Consider the following 14521-nt stretch of genomic DNA (forward strand, 5'->3'; position numbering starts at 1 on the left):
GCTTTCCTTCACACATAATGCAACCTTCCCCCCCAGCAGGGAAGGTGAAGTGTATGGACCCATGGTGCCTGGACTTTAAGAATATTCCTGGCACAGTAGCCTAGCTACAGCAAATTTCAGGGCTGGGTCTCCCCCCGGCTCTGCCTTCTGCCCCACGCGCCTGTCTCACAGCATCCTGTGGCCCTGCCCGCTTCTGGGTCATTTTAAAGGGCCCGGCAGAGCCCCCCTCCACAACCACCAGCAGCGTGGAGCTAGAACTGCTTCTTGCCTGCTCACTCTCTGTGTGGCTGCCAGCACATTTTTGTGGCCCCTTAGGGAGGTCTCCATGCGCTGGCCCTACCCTGAGCTTCCCTGTGGCCAGTAGGAGCTGTGGGGGAGGTGCCGGTGGGCAGCAGCACACAGAAACCCCTTGTCCCATGCCTAAGAGCTGCTGCCCAGGTACCAGGTAAGCACCACATCCATTCTCCTGCTCCTTGTCCCCCCCACTCTCCCTCATGCCTCCCCCCCCCCCACTCCCTTCCCTATCCTAGAGCCTGCACTCAGCACCCAAACTCACTCCCAGAGCCCAGCCTCTCACCCCTTCAGCCCCCAAAATAGTGCATGGACACCCCCAGTCCCCTGGGATAAAAGGGGAAGCCAACTGACATTTTTCATGTGTTAAACTGCACAACAACGAGAGAGAAAATTTTGGCCAAGGACATTGGGGTAAAATCCATCTGTCAGCAAAAGAGTCCTGGGATCTATAGTATCCATTCTAAGCTGACAGGACCTCCTTTGTGTAGGTCTCATCTGGTACAGCCACATCTTGCAGCTGCAATGTTGCAGAATCGTAGTTGTGTTGTGTTTTAGTTTGTTGCCATCCTATTCCTTACATATGCCTCCTCACCCTTGCTTCTTTAGGGCGACGTGGGCCCTGCTGGTCCCCCAGGTTTACCCGGAACAGTAAGTAATACTGCATCCATCCCATGTGCTAATGCAGAGATGGTGTACAGACAAATAGGTGGCAGTTTCATTTTCTGCACAAACCTCCTAAACTCAGTTCTCCCAGGTTTCTCATTCCTTTACCAGGAACTATTTATTTCACACTTGTATAACTCCGTTAGCTTCACTGGAGCTAGACCATGGATGCAATTGGTCCAATAATTCTTAAGAGGTTGGTGTGTTCGTATCTCTCTGATGCATTGCTCCCTCATACAATAGCATCAGTTTCACAGAGTTTCTGCATCTCTTCCTATCAGTGGCATGTATAATAGATGTACGAGCTGGGGCAAGAGTGTGTGTTTGTGCCTACTCAGAGGTGGAGAAAGAGTTTACAAGTTGCAGGTTTATTGCATGGATCATACAGGATTCTTTTAAACCAAGCAAGGTGTTTCAGTCCAGGATTTCCTGGTGGTTTCCCAAAGAAACTAGTTTATTTTCAACATGGTTCAATGGAAAACTGAGCAGATCTTGCAGAGAGCATGCCACTTGAGTTTTACCATGCCCATAGAAATAGCAGGTGGAATCCTAGACTGGGTTGCACTGCATTACCAATATAGATTTAAGGCATTCCTTTGGCTCAGGGGAATCCCAATCCAGTGCCCATCTACCCTCCAGTCCTTTATGAGAGAAGCTCCAGTTGATAAACCATATTGTGCTTGTGGCCTAGGAGACCTGCAGAGTCCAGGGACCCATTGTGAAACAAATGGAATTAGTTTGAGTTCAACATAGGACCCGACGAATCACCAAATTGAAACTTGTCCGCTTCCCGCACCCCTCCTGGAAATAGGAAAGCACCTGTCAGTTTCAGAGGAAGGTGCCCTTACTTATACTGGCCCTGAATTTGGTCCAAAGGGGGGATTTTAATTATGCTAGAGATGGGATCAAGAGTAAAAGTTAGATCCAGATTCCAAAACTGTTTGAATCTGGGATTTTGGTTGCCTTCATTATTACCATAGGGCTCGTTTGAAAACTCGGGATTCATATTTCAAATACCCCAACAGCGTTCAGGCATGTTTGGGATCCTTTCTTTCTGAAGATCGCTAGATTAGATGAAAGGACCTGCCAGCTAAGAGAGAGGGATGATTGACCTTTTAGGAAAATCACTTTGAAGGACGACTTTTGTGAATGTGTTTGTACTAACTTTATTTAATTTTTTGATTTTTCTTTCCAGACAACCTTGTTTACTCCACGCCCTCAGATTCCTGTAAGTAAAGTTGTCTAATAAAACCAGCCTCTTAGATAGATAAAATCATCTTGGGTTTTTACATGTAATTTAAAGGCATTGTGCAAAAGAACTCAGCTGGTGTCTGGCTCCAAGCAATATCACCATTTTGTGGCCAGTCACCATGAAAATGCCACCGTTGTCCCAGTAATCACAACATCCCCAGTAACTGGTTGGGATGCAGGTGTATTCTGTCCCAGCCCAACAAGATGGTGAGAGCTCTCAGAGGTGCAGAGGTACAGGACTGGGACATAGGAATGCAGGGTGATAATTTTTGGAGACCAGTAGAGCCTAGGGCGATTTGAACAAACAACACAGAGCACAGCTGGTTGGTCACAGGGGTGATATTTGAAAACAAAACAAACAAAAACAAAAATGGTAGAGCTCAGCATGACAGATCGTAGGTTTTATTTCACTTTATCTCTATTCTCCATGGTCTTGCAACTTATTTATATCTACACAATGCAAGTGACACATGCTATCAGAGCAGAATGATGGGATTTTGTCTGTGCTTTGTGTCATGGGCTCAGTCACAGAGACTGTCACTTGAGGTGCTGAAATCCCACTGAGCCAACCTAACTGCCCTCCTAGGTTCCTCTCAACTCTGGTCTGCTGAACCAGGACCTCCAACCTCCTCCATCAATGACACGGAGATGGGAGTCACAGCCCACTGCAGTGTAATAGCGACACTGAGATCAGATCAACTCTGAGAAGGCTCAGTTAAAGGACTCACTTCAGCACCCAGATGCACAGCTTCAATGGGAGCTGAACCCCAGATAAATCCATCCTGCTCCGTATAAAGTTTGTTACATAGTAAGCTCATGTTTGCCCTCTTTCTCAGGGTAAAGAGAGATTTGCAGACTCCTTGTCTCTCCTCTCAGTAAAAATTACTTTATACAGGGCTTGTTAATAAACAAAAGTGATTTTATTGATAGGATTTAAATGGTCATAAGAGACAGCAGACAGAACAATGTGAGTTACTAAATAAAATAAAACAGACCACACCACTAACTATTACAACTAAGAAACAGGTTACATGGACAATCCCACCTTTGGTTATTCTGATAAGCTTCTTTCTCAGACTGGACAGCTTCCTAGTCTGGGCTTAATCCTCTCCTCTCTTCAGTCTTAGATGTTTCCAGCAGCCATTCTGGGTGCTACTCCGGAGTGTCTTGACATCTGGCAGCTGCCCCTATTATTTGGCTTCCTACATTTATAGAGATTTTGACAAAGGCGAGAATCCTTTGTGTTCAGTTTAAATTTTTTCTCATTTTCAGTGGAAAAGTACAGCGTCCAAGGTGGGGCCCAGTGTTAGGTGATATGGCCGCCTTTTGGAAGGATACACAATAGCCCTTTCTCCCTTGCTTACAGGAAAAACAAGTCCATTTACAAGTCATTGTTTTCTTACCAATGAATAATAAAAACCCTCGAGTACTCTTAGTGGCATTTCCTTAGCATAACTACTTCAATAACACAGGTTTATACTCCATATTTCTAACCCCAAATGCAGGAATGATACGTGCACACAAATGGGATAATCCTATTCAGTAGATTACAAGCTTTCCAATGATACCACCTTTCAAATAAAGCATAGTCCAGTTATGTCATAGTCATATTTATACAAGTGTTTTCATAAAGCCCTATGGAATACCCAGTAACACTTTTGTACAGGTGTAAATACAAGGTCTCAGTGTTCTTCTGTTGCGGTGTATTGCCATCACTTTGTGCAGATGTAAATAACTGCATCAGCTGCAATGCAGTGGAGAATTAAATCCGTAGAGTCAGTGGCAGAGAGTTCTGGGTCTAGTTTCCTGATCTGTAAAATGACAACAATGGCATTTAATTTAGGGGAAATCAGCAAATATAATTCCACGATTCCAGGTATCCACAACAGAGATAGGGAAGGTGTAGGTAGAGTTAGCTTCACTTTGCATATTCACAGACTAAAAAGCTCAGAAAAGTTATGACATGTTTGCAGAGGGGTGTAATTCAATGATGAGTGTCTGCTATATGTCTCCTTTGTGGATTGGCATATGAGTTGTTCTAGTCCTTAGGTACAGAATTTTAGCTTGAGATCATGCTTTTAGCTCCAGAGGCTGCTGGTTCAAACTCTGCGGTGTCAGCCAAGAGGTTGGCCATCACTGGGGCCGTGCTCTCAAGACAAAAGTTTCAGGAGGAAGTTAGAAAGTGCCAGGCATCCTGCAGGATACTTCCTGCTGCCTCTCTCACAGTGATGGGGAACCAGGGATTACGGGATCTCAGCAGCAACAGTCTTCTCTTTACTCATTCATTGTTCCCTATTAGTTAAATACGTTTACCTTAAAGCTGGTCAATCATCAATGGAATGCCGTGACTAGGACAAATGGGTTTGGGTCTATATCGAGCCATAAGGGCTGAGTTGTTCCTTTAGGACACAGTGCTGTCTTTGGGAGCTGTGCAGAATGACATTATAATAGGACAGCTCTCAGTGGGGCAGCCGTGTTAGTCTGTAGCTGCATAAACAGAGAGGAGTCCTGTGGCACTGTGACGGGGCACTCGCGCCCCGCACTGAGAGCGCGCCGGGAGATGCCGGGCGGTGGGGCGGGGCACTCGCGCCCCGCACGGAGAGTGCGCCGGGAGGCGCTGGGCAGCCACACCGGGGGGCGGGGAACACGGCCCAGCCCGCCGCGGCGGGCTACAGGAACACGCCGGCAGCCGGCGCAGGGAGCGTCGGGAGGCAGTGGGCGCCTCCCGGCGGGGCCCAAGAGGGAGGGGCCGGCGAGGCGCAGGGGGATGATGTCACGGGGGAAGGGTGGCTGGGAGGCGTCGCAGGGGAAGTGACGTGGAGGGGGAACGGAGCCGGCGGGGGATTTAAACCCGGGGTCGGCACGGTGCAGGGGAGCGCGGCAGACGGAGCTGGAGGAGGGGAGAAGGAAGGAGAGGTGAGGCAAGCGGGGTCAAGGGAGACGGGCCGGGAGGCCTGGTGGAGTAGGAAGCGGCCCAGGGCGGGGTCGTGGAGCCCGTGAGCGGGTGTGTTTTGGGGCGTTCCCCCATCCGCGAGGGAGGGACCACGGGTCCCTGCCTTTAGGGCCCTGGGCCGGGGTTCGGAGAGGGGGTGGGCCCGAACCCCCCTACTCCGCCAGCAGGCCGATCCGGCTCGGGTGTAAACGCGAATGTGCATAATAAAAGGGCCACCGGCCTTAATGGTGACTGCTCAGGCTGAACTCTCTGTACCACACTTAGCTCGTAGTGGACTCTGAGGGTCGAACCTGTTTACAGGCACCTTAGGGCATGTCTACACTGCAGCATTATTTCGAAATAACCAAGTGCACTTCTACACAGCAAGCCCATTATGTTCAAATAACTTGGAAAGGACAGGCTTTTTATTCCAAATTCTGTAACCCTCATTTCACAAGGAGTAAGAGAAGTCAGAGGAAGTGTTCTTCCTTCAACTTCCTGCACTGTAGAGAGCACCTAAAGCTGAGTTAAGCTAATATGATTTCAGCTATTCAATTAATCATAGAATCATAGAATAATGGGACTGGAAGGGACCTCAAGAGGTCATCGAGTGCAGCCCCCCGCCCTCAAGGCAGGACCAAGCTCCGTCTACACCATCCCTGACAGATGTCTATCTAACCTGTTTTTAAATATCTCCAGAGAGGGAGATTCCACCACCTCCCTTAGCAATTTATTCCAATATTTGACCACCCTGACAGTTAGGAATTTTTTCCTAATGTCCAATCTAAACCTCCCTTGCTGCACTTTAAGCCCATTACTCCTTGTCCTGTCCTCAGAAACCAAGAGGAACACATTTTCTCCTTCCTCCTTGTGACACCCTTTTAGATATTTGAAAACCGCTATCATGTCCCCCCTTAATCTTCTTTTTTCCAAACTAAACAAGCCCACTTCATGAAGCCTGGCTTCATAGGTCATGTTCTCTAAACCTTTAATCATTCTTGTCGCTCTTCTCTGTACCCTTTCCAATTTCTCCACATCTTTCTTGAAATGTGGCGCCCAGAACTGGACACAGTACTCCAGCTGAGGCCTGCTGGTGAAGCTGTAGGTGAAGCTGTGTAGCTCAATTCGACTTTAGTCCACAGTGTAGACGTACCCCTAAAGACTATACAGATTTATTTGGGCATAAGCTTCCTTGGGTACAAACCCGCTTCATCAGATGCATTGCTTCATAAGCATCTGATGAAGTGGGTCTTACTCATGAAGGCTTATGCCCAAATAAATCAGTTAATTTTTAAGGTGACACAGGACTCCTCATTGTATTAACAGAGGAGTAGCTCTGGAGAGAACTCCTTGTAGAAGGTGCAGTGTGCCCTGTCCCCTCTGCTCTTTGAGACATCTTGCATTCTGGGAATGCCAGTGTTGTAGTTTTGATCGTGTCCTGCATAAACCAGGAAGGCAGTAGTCCTCCTTGCAGTCTTCCCCAATCTCTTGCACACTCACAAAATAGTGGGGTGCAAGCTGACCCACTCTGCTTCTTTTTCTAGTGGGGCAGAAGTTAATATAAAAAAAAAGGGAAGAAGGACAATCCAGGGAACTATAGATCTGTCAGTCTTACCTCAGTCCCTGGAAAAATCATGGAAAGGATCCTCAAGGAATCCATTTTGAGGCACTTGGAAGAGGGGAAAGTGATCAGGAATAGTCAGCATGGATTCATGAAGGGCAAGTCATGCCTGACTAATCTTATTAGCTTCTATGATGAGGTAATTGGCTCTGTGGACATGGGAAAGTCAGTGGATGTGATATACTTTAACTTTAGCAAAGCTTTTGATACGGTCTCCCACAATATTCTTGCCAGCAAGTTAAGCGGATATGGATTGGATAAATGGACTGTAAGATAGATAGAAAGCTGGCAAGAAGGTTGGTCCCAGCAGGTGACCAATGGCTCGATGTCAGCTTGACAGTCGGTTTTTAGCGGCGTGCCCCAAGGATTGGTTCTAGGACCAGTTCTGTTCAAAATCTTTATTAATGACTTGCATGAGGGGATGGATTGCACCCTCAGCAAGTTTACAGATGACACTAATCTAGGGTGAGAGGTAGATACTTTGGAGTGCAGGGATAGGGTCCAGAGTGACCTAGACAAATTGGAGGATTGGGCCAAAAGAAATCTGATGAGGTTCAGTAAGGACAAGTGTAGAGTCCTGCACTTGGGACAGAAGAATCCCAAGCATTGTTACAGACTGGGAACCAAATGGCTAAGTAGCAGTTCTGCAGAAAAGGACCTGGGGATTACAGTGGATGAGAAGCTGGATATGAATCAACAGTGTGCCCTTGTAGCCAAGAAGGCTAATGGCATATTAGGGGCATTAGGAGGAGCATTGCCAGCAGATCCAGAGAAGTGATTATTCCCCTTTATTCGGCTCTGGTGAGGCCACATCTGGAGTATTGTGTCCAGTTCTGGGCCCTCAACTACAGGAAGGATGTGGACGCATGGGAGAGGGTCCAGCGGAGGGTGACCAAAATGTTTAGGGGGCTGAAGCATATGACCTATGAGGATAGGATGAGGGATTTGGGTTTGTTTAGTCTGCAGAAGAGAAGAATGAGGGGGGATTTGATATCAGCCTTCAACTTCCTGAAGGGAGGTTCCAAAGAGGCTGGAGAGAGGCTGTTCTCAGTAGTGATGGATGGCAGAACAAGGAACAATGGTTTCAAGTTACAGTGGGAGAGGTCTAGGTTGGATATTAGGAACAACTATTTCAGAAGGAGGGTGGTGAAGCACTGGAATGGGTTACCTAGGGAAGTGGTGGAATCTCCATCCCTAGGGGTTTTTATGTCTTGGCTTGACAAAGTCCTGCCTGGATTGATTTATTTGGGATTGGTCCTGCCTAGAGCAGGGGGCTGGACTTGATGACCTTCTGAGGTCTCTTCCAGCTCTATGATTCTATGAAAACAGCAAGAGGCAGTCACTAAGGGGTTAGCAATGGGGGCCGCTAGTTCCAATCCAGCTGCTGGTTGCAATCCAATCCAACTATTAGTTGGAACCGTCCCATCTCTGTTCATTGAGCTGTATGAAATGAGAGGGGGTTTAAGATCATGTGCCCTGGATAGGAATCCAGACCCATGTAATATGTAGCTTTGTTTGACAGCACTGACAATCTCAGCAGATTGGCCATGTGTTCAGCTAATTGGGAGGGTCCATGTAGGTGATCCTGTCCTGTTCAGATTGAGGCATGTTAATTTGCCCTGCCTGTATTCTACCTATGTAGTGGCTACTGAATGACATTAGGGACAGATTTTTAAGAATAGGTTCCTAACTCCCAGTTCCTTTAAAAATCGGGCCCCAAGCCCGGAGGCTCACTTGGATGGTACTATCTTTCAACTAAAATGTAAATACAGAGGCAAAAAGGAGGCTGAAAGACTAATAATGAGCTGCCTCCTTAGACTATTGAGTGATTACTTCCTCTTGCAGCCTTAGTTTCCATGGGAATACCTGTTTATATTTACAGTTATTAAGAACATCCTTTTCTTTGACCTTGTTAAAATATGACGACACTTTGGGTATTCTCACCATGCAGAAGATTTACAAAAACGCATACTCGTTTGAAATGTTATTTCACCCAAAGTGTAGCTACCATATTTGGCTGATATAAATTTAGTAAACCAGTTTGCCATGTTTCTGTAGGCCATTAGGTGGCATCTGAGACTGTCTGAATAGGACGAGTGTTAAGTTGAGTTGAATTATTTATTGTAAATCATATTTATTGTAAGTTCAGTCTTTATTTTTTTTGTTTGGAAAATAGTTTTCAGATAGATTGTGAATTTCACAAATCTGTTGCTAGTGGAAATGATTTGAGAAACAGATCTTGTGAACAAACTTCAAACCACAAAGAACTATATGAACTCTTTGTTTGGACTAGTTGTGGTGTTGCATGATATTGCTTCTGCTCCTCGACTGGACAACTAAAAGATTTTATACAATGATGTAACCAAAAAAGTTTGAGTGTTCTTGCCTGAAAGCATATATTCACATAGAGATTTGGAATTTCTTAAGTAGCCTGGTCCTACACCATTAGAATCATTAGTGTAGTGGGCTCACACCAATAGAGGACAGTCGCTTCTCCAGTAACTGTGCCATTCACTAAAATATAGGCAAATAGCATGAATGTGACCATTGGCTTTTCAGAATCCAAAGCAAAGGTGGATTCCTGCTGTATCATATTCCACCAGCATGGAAATATGCAGACATCATAAAAAGGAAAGACCGGGTAAATGAATCCCATTAGACGGTTCCAACTAATAGTGATGTGGTGATGTTGCAGCAGGGAGGGGAAACTTTATGAACACAAGAAGAAGTTTATGGGAGAAGCTGCAAAGAGTGGCTGTTGAATCCACATCACTGGTGATACCCAAGGCTAGCCCATGCACTCCCATCTTTCAGAGATGAGTCAGGAATAATGGCATTAGCTCTGTAACTTTGTAGGGAGATGGGATAGTTCACTGGTAGAACCCTTTAAGGATACATCTACACTGTGTGTCTACTTTGGGATACCTGTAACCCTTGTTCCATGAGGGTTAAGGGATGTCTCGAAATTGTGCATTATTTCGAAATTCAGCGCTGTGTACACGTGCCAAATTTCAAAATAAGCTATTTTGAAATAGATTTGAAATAAGATACGCAATTTGTGTAGCGCAAACTGCGAATATTATTTTGAGTTTAGGGTGCTACGTAGATGCACCACTAATCTGCGGATATTGGCTTTATATTCGTGGGTGGATGTGGTTATCTGCAGTAGGGATGTGAAGGACTAGTCAACCATCCGATAAGCAAATGATTATCGGATAGTCGACAGGCTACTTGACTAGTTGCTCTCCCCCCGCCACCCCCGCTTGCTACCTCTATCAGAAAGAGGCAGCAAAGCAGAGGGGTAGGGGACGGGTGAGGAGGGGATGCCTGGGACAAGACCCTGGGCTTCATGTGGCGTTGCTGCTTTGAAACACTGCAGGGCCAGCTGGGGTGTCCCCAGGCTGCACAAGGCATTTCAAAGCGGCAGCTGACCCTGAGCTCCCTGCGGTGCTGCCACTTTGAAACACCATGAGGAGCACAGGGCCAGCGGGGGGACTGCAGGCCCCGTGCTCCCCACAGTGCTTTCACCTTTGATGTGTAGAAACCACCCTGGGGCTGTTGCTACACTTCAAAGGCGGAGAAGCCCTATAGACTATTGCATTGACTATTAATCCCTAATCTGCAGCTCATTTTTACAGATAAGGATGCGGAGGCAGATACAAATTTTGTATTTAGAACCCTGGAGATTTGCATATATCTTCTTTATATGCATGGTGTCATGGCTCCTTCCCCACTCTGGCACGATAAATCCAGAAGTGGGGGCCAGTAAAAGTACCCCAAAACCTTATCTACCAGGCTTTGGTATAAGACTTCCCCTCAAAATCTTAACAACCTAGATTTTGGGAATAAAATCTCCACTGCCATCACCCAAGTATTGATAAAAAAATCAGGGGAAAGATCACTTGGGAAATCTTACCCCTAAAATACAAACCAGGACACAATCATTCACCACTACCAGGTTAATAAAAAGGAAAGAGAAAGAACTTTTAATATCACCACAATATTCCTGTTGCAAGCATAATAACTAGATGGAAAAGTAACAAAATAATATATTCACGGAGGAGAAATTTACCATGGGCCAGGAACTTACAAAGGAGAGCAAAACCCATGTTTAAATGCACAAACATAAGATCCCATTTCCCAAACCATAAAACAGTAAAACTTAACGGATTTATCTAAACTTTACCCTACTTACAGAAAGTGAAGAAGGGTTTCTTGAAGAGAGACATATGTCTGTCTGTCTCAGTAGCTGGAAGGAACTGCCCCAGGACAAAGGAGGGAGAAACCAAATATTCCTTTGTCCTAGTTTGAAATTCCTACCTACATTCTTATTGGCTGCCTGCCACCTGGTTTAGGTAAGGGATATAGTTAACCCCTTAGTCCACAGGATGCTGGTTAACCCTCATGATCATGACACATGGGTATCCACATTCATGGATGTCAACACAGATATCCACTGCTCATTGATGCGGACACAGATTTTGTATTTGTGTAAGGCTCTAATCATTGACCCTGGTACCATTATTGTGGATGTTTCATTTCTGACTTATCAGGACAATAAATGTATCCAAGAGAGAATTCTCTGGCCCTTAATTTACCAAGTTGTAATATAACTTTTAAGACAGCAGATGCTATGTAAACATCCTCTCTGAGCGGCTACGTCTAGACTGCAAGCCTCTTTCGAAATAGGCTTTTTCGAAATATACTTTTGAAAAAGCCTTTTTGGAAAAAGAACATCTAGACTACAACCAGTAGTTTCGCAAAAGCAAGCTGCTTTTTTGGAAGAGAGCACTCAGGCAGTCTCGATGCTCTCTTTCGAAAAACCATTTTTTAGTTGAAAATGTATTTCTACTAGACATAGAAAAGCAGGGGGCTTTTTCACAGCTATTGTGCTGAGCTGTAGCCACTAACAACCTCTCTCCCCAAAAAAGTCTCTCTTCTGGACAGAAGGCATGGGGTTGTTCATCTTTCCAATGTGAGTCCTTTAGCTATGAGTGGCAATGGTAGTGGTTGAGCTGAAAAAGTTTCTTTCTCTCATTCATTTGGCTTTGTTCCAAAGCCTGTTTAATTGGTTGGAGGGGTCTTAACCTTAGACCCTTTGTAAAGATAGCATTCATGGCCATACCCCTAATGGGGTGTTCTCTTTTCTGCTTTCAGGCCACAGGGTGGGCTCTAAGTTCAGTGCAGCTCATAGTCACTTCATATGAAAAATCCATTCAGCTGTGAACGTGGGATGAGAAATTCCTAATATCAGCCTCAGTATGGAAACAGGTCTAATGCCTCTGCCAAAGAACAGAGTGCTGGCTTTTTATCAGGCTAGCCGGAGAGATAACTCATTTATTTTTCATTCTTTATCCTCTCATTGTTTTGTGGCAGGGAGAAACTGGGCCGAAAGGAGAGAAAGGAGATCGAGGAGGCAGAGGGGAACCTGTAAGTGCACGACAGTATTTCTTCCAAAATAGCTTTGAGCCTCCCTTGCCCTCTAGCTAACTTAATGTGGATAGGCATCATATTCTTTTGTGGAGGGTGTTGTAAGGTCTCCTGGTGTTGGGAAGGGCGGGGGAAGAAAGCAGGAGAGAGTGTGTGTGTGTCTACGAAATGCTAAGTTTTTAACCCATTGTTCCTCTACAGTAGTGGTTGGGTGAGCTCAAGAGAAATGGGCATGTCTTCTCCCTCCTATCTGGAATGAACCCAAGCTATGGTAGCTCCCAACATACAAAATCCTTTTCTTCCCCAGAGCGGGGAAAAAATGAGCCAAACCACCGTTTGCCAAGGAGAATAAATGAGTTGTTTCCTTCCTCCCCTTCCTTTGCAGGGGCCGCATGGTGTCCCTGGTGAGATGGGGCTGCCAGGACCTCCAGGACCACAGGTGAGCCACCTCAACTACACTCCTTGGACTGACAGCTATTTGCTGTCTTGGTGCACATGGTTTCACACATTCCCTGCTCCTGGATGCCGAAGGTCCGATTCCCCTCTCAGCCCTCCATTAACCTCTATGGAATTAGGTGCCCCCTGCTTAACCCCAGGGTGAAGGAGAAAAGAGTGGAGCCCTAAGTGTCTCTACATTGGTCTGCAAGCAGCAGTTCTCTCAGCCCATGTCTCTCAAGAGCTGAGGCTGCTCTGTTTCCACTTCCCCACTGGGCTAACACATCGATTGGGATTACAACGCCTTAGAAAAGGATTCCAGGGCAGGGTTCAGAGTCTCCTGGGTGTATGCGAAATGGGGACACGGTTTTAGGCTAGCTGCCACTGAAAAATTCCCGGGACGGCAAAAAACACCATTGCAAATGAGCCCTGATCACAGCTCCTGTTGACCGTCTCACCAGAAAGGGCACAGCATTACCACTCTCTTCCCTAGTCATGGTCCCGCCAGCTTAGGGCTGAAGCCAGTTTGCTAGGTAGTGTTGGAGAAAACCGCAGTGCCAGCGCTGTGCCTGGCCCGGGGATAGAAATTGACTGTTGCTTGGACTGTCAGTCTCGAGCTGCCTTAAACAAGCACTGTGGCGAACGTAACAAAAAAGGAAGAAGAAGAAGAAAGGTTTGAGGGCAGTGGCAGGCTGAGTGATGGCAAGGCAGCCAAAGCTGTAATGCTACTGAATGCTCTGCTGGTGAAGTCCACACACAGCAAATCCCACACGAACCTTCCACCGATGGGGGGGGGGGCAAAGGGGACAGTTACCCTGGAGGACGGTGATTCTAGAGGGCCTGAGCCTGGGTCCTTCCCTGCATCATATACTTCAGAGCCCAGCTCCGCCTGAGGCTCTGCCCCTTCTGGGGGCAAGGAGCCACCCCCTACATTGTCCAGGAGTCTGGAGCCCCCCCAATCCCCCCCCCCACACACATTTCCCAGGGGCCGGGAGATCCTGTTAGCTCTCCTGACTATCCACATTGACTTTTGTGGTTCACACGGCCAGAGCAGGCCCTTTGCATGGACATTCATCCTTAGCGTGTTATTATTGTGCCTATAGTTACACCGTGCGGCTACGTCTACACTGGCAGCCTTTTCCGGAAATGCTTAAAACTGAACAGTTTTCTGTTATAAATATTTCTGGAAAAAGCGCGTCTACATTGGCAAGATGCTTTTCCAGAAAAGCACTTTTTCCGAAAAAGCGTCCGTGCCAATGTAGATGCTCTTTTCCACAAAAAAGCCCCGATCATTATTTTCGCGATCGGGGCTTTTTTGCGGAAAACACTACTGTGCTGCCTACACTGGCCCTTTTCTGGAACAGTTTTCCGGAAAAAGGACTTTTGCCCGAACGGGAGCAGCATAGTATTTCCGGAAAAGTGGCTGATTTCTTACAGTAGATCGTCAGTGCTTTTCCGGAAATTCAAGGGGCCAGTGTAGACAGCTGGCAAGTAATTCCGGAAAAGCGGCTGATTTTCCGGAATAAGTGGCCAGTGTAGACACAGCCTGCAAGTCAGGGCCAAAATTCCAGCTGAACGGGGATATAGGTAGTGCGTAGGCCCTACAGGTGGGCATGCATTTTGCCCTCTCTGGGTATGTCTACACTACAACGTTAATTCGAACTAACTTAGTTCGAATTAGTTAATTCGAACTAAGCTAATTCGAACTAACGCATCCAGACTAAAAAAGTAGTTCGAATTAGCGTTTTGCTAATTCGAACTAGCATGTCCACATTAAGTGGACCCTGAACCGGGCTTAAGGATGGCCGGAAGCAGTGCCGGCAGGGAATCAGAGGAGGACTTAAAGCGTAGAGATGCTGTCTCAGGCTAGCCGAGGGCTGTGCTTAAAGGGTCCC

At 46.5% G+C, this 14521-nt stretch overlaps 1 protein-coding gene across 1 annotated transcript in view; it reads left to right on the forward strand.

Moving 5' to 3' along the window:
* The window catches only part of COL22A1 (collagen type XXII alpha 1 chain), a 316194-nt gene that overhangs the window by 238768 nt on the left and 62905 nt on the right, over window positions 1–14521 (forward strand). Inside the window, exons 32-35 of the mRNA XM_075920074.2 lie at window positions 901–942; window positions 2153–2185; window positions 12138–12191; window positions 12577–12630. Coding sequence (XP_075776189.2) covers window positions 901–942; window positions 2153–2185; window positions 12138–12191; window positions 12577–12630 — 183 coding nt within the window. The remainder of the gene's footprint in view (window positions 1–900; window positions 943–2152; window positions 2186–12137; window positions 12192–12576; window positions 12631–14521) is intronic.

The sequence above is a fragment of the Pelodiscus sinensis genome, chromosome 2 (assembly GCF_052426305.1).
Source record: "Pelodiscus sinensis isolate ZL-2025 chromosome 2, ASM5242630v1, whole genome shotgun sequence".
NCBI classification, from domain to species: Eukaryota; Metazoa; Chordata; order Testudines; family Trionychidae; genus Pelodiscus; species Pelodiscus sinensis.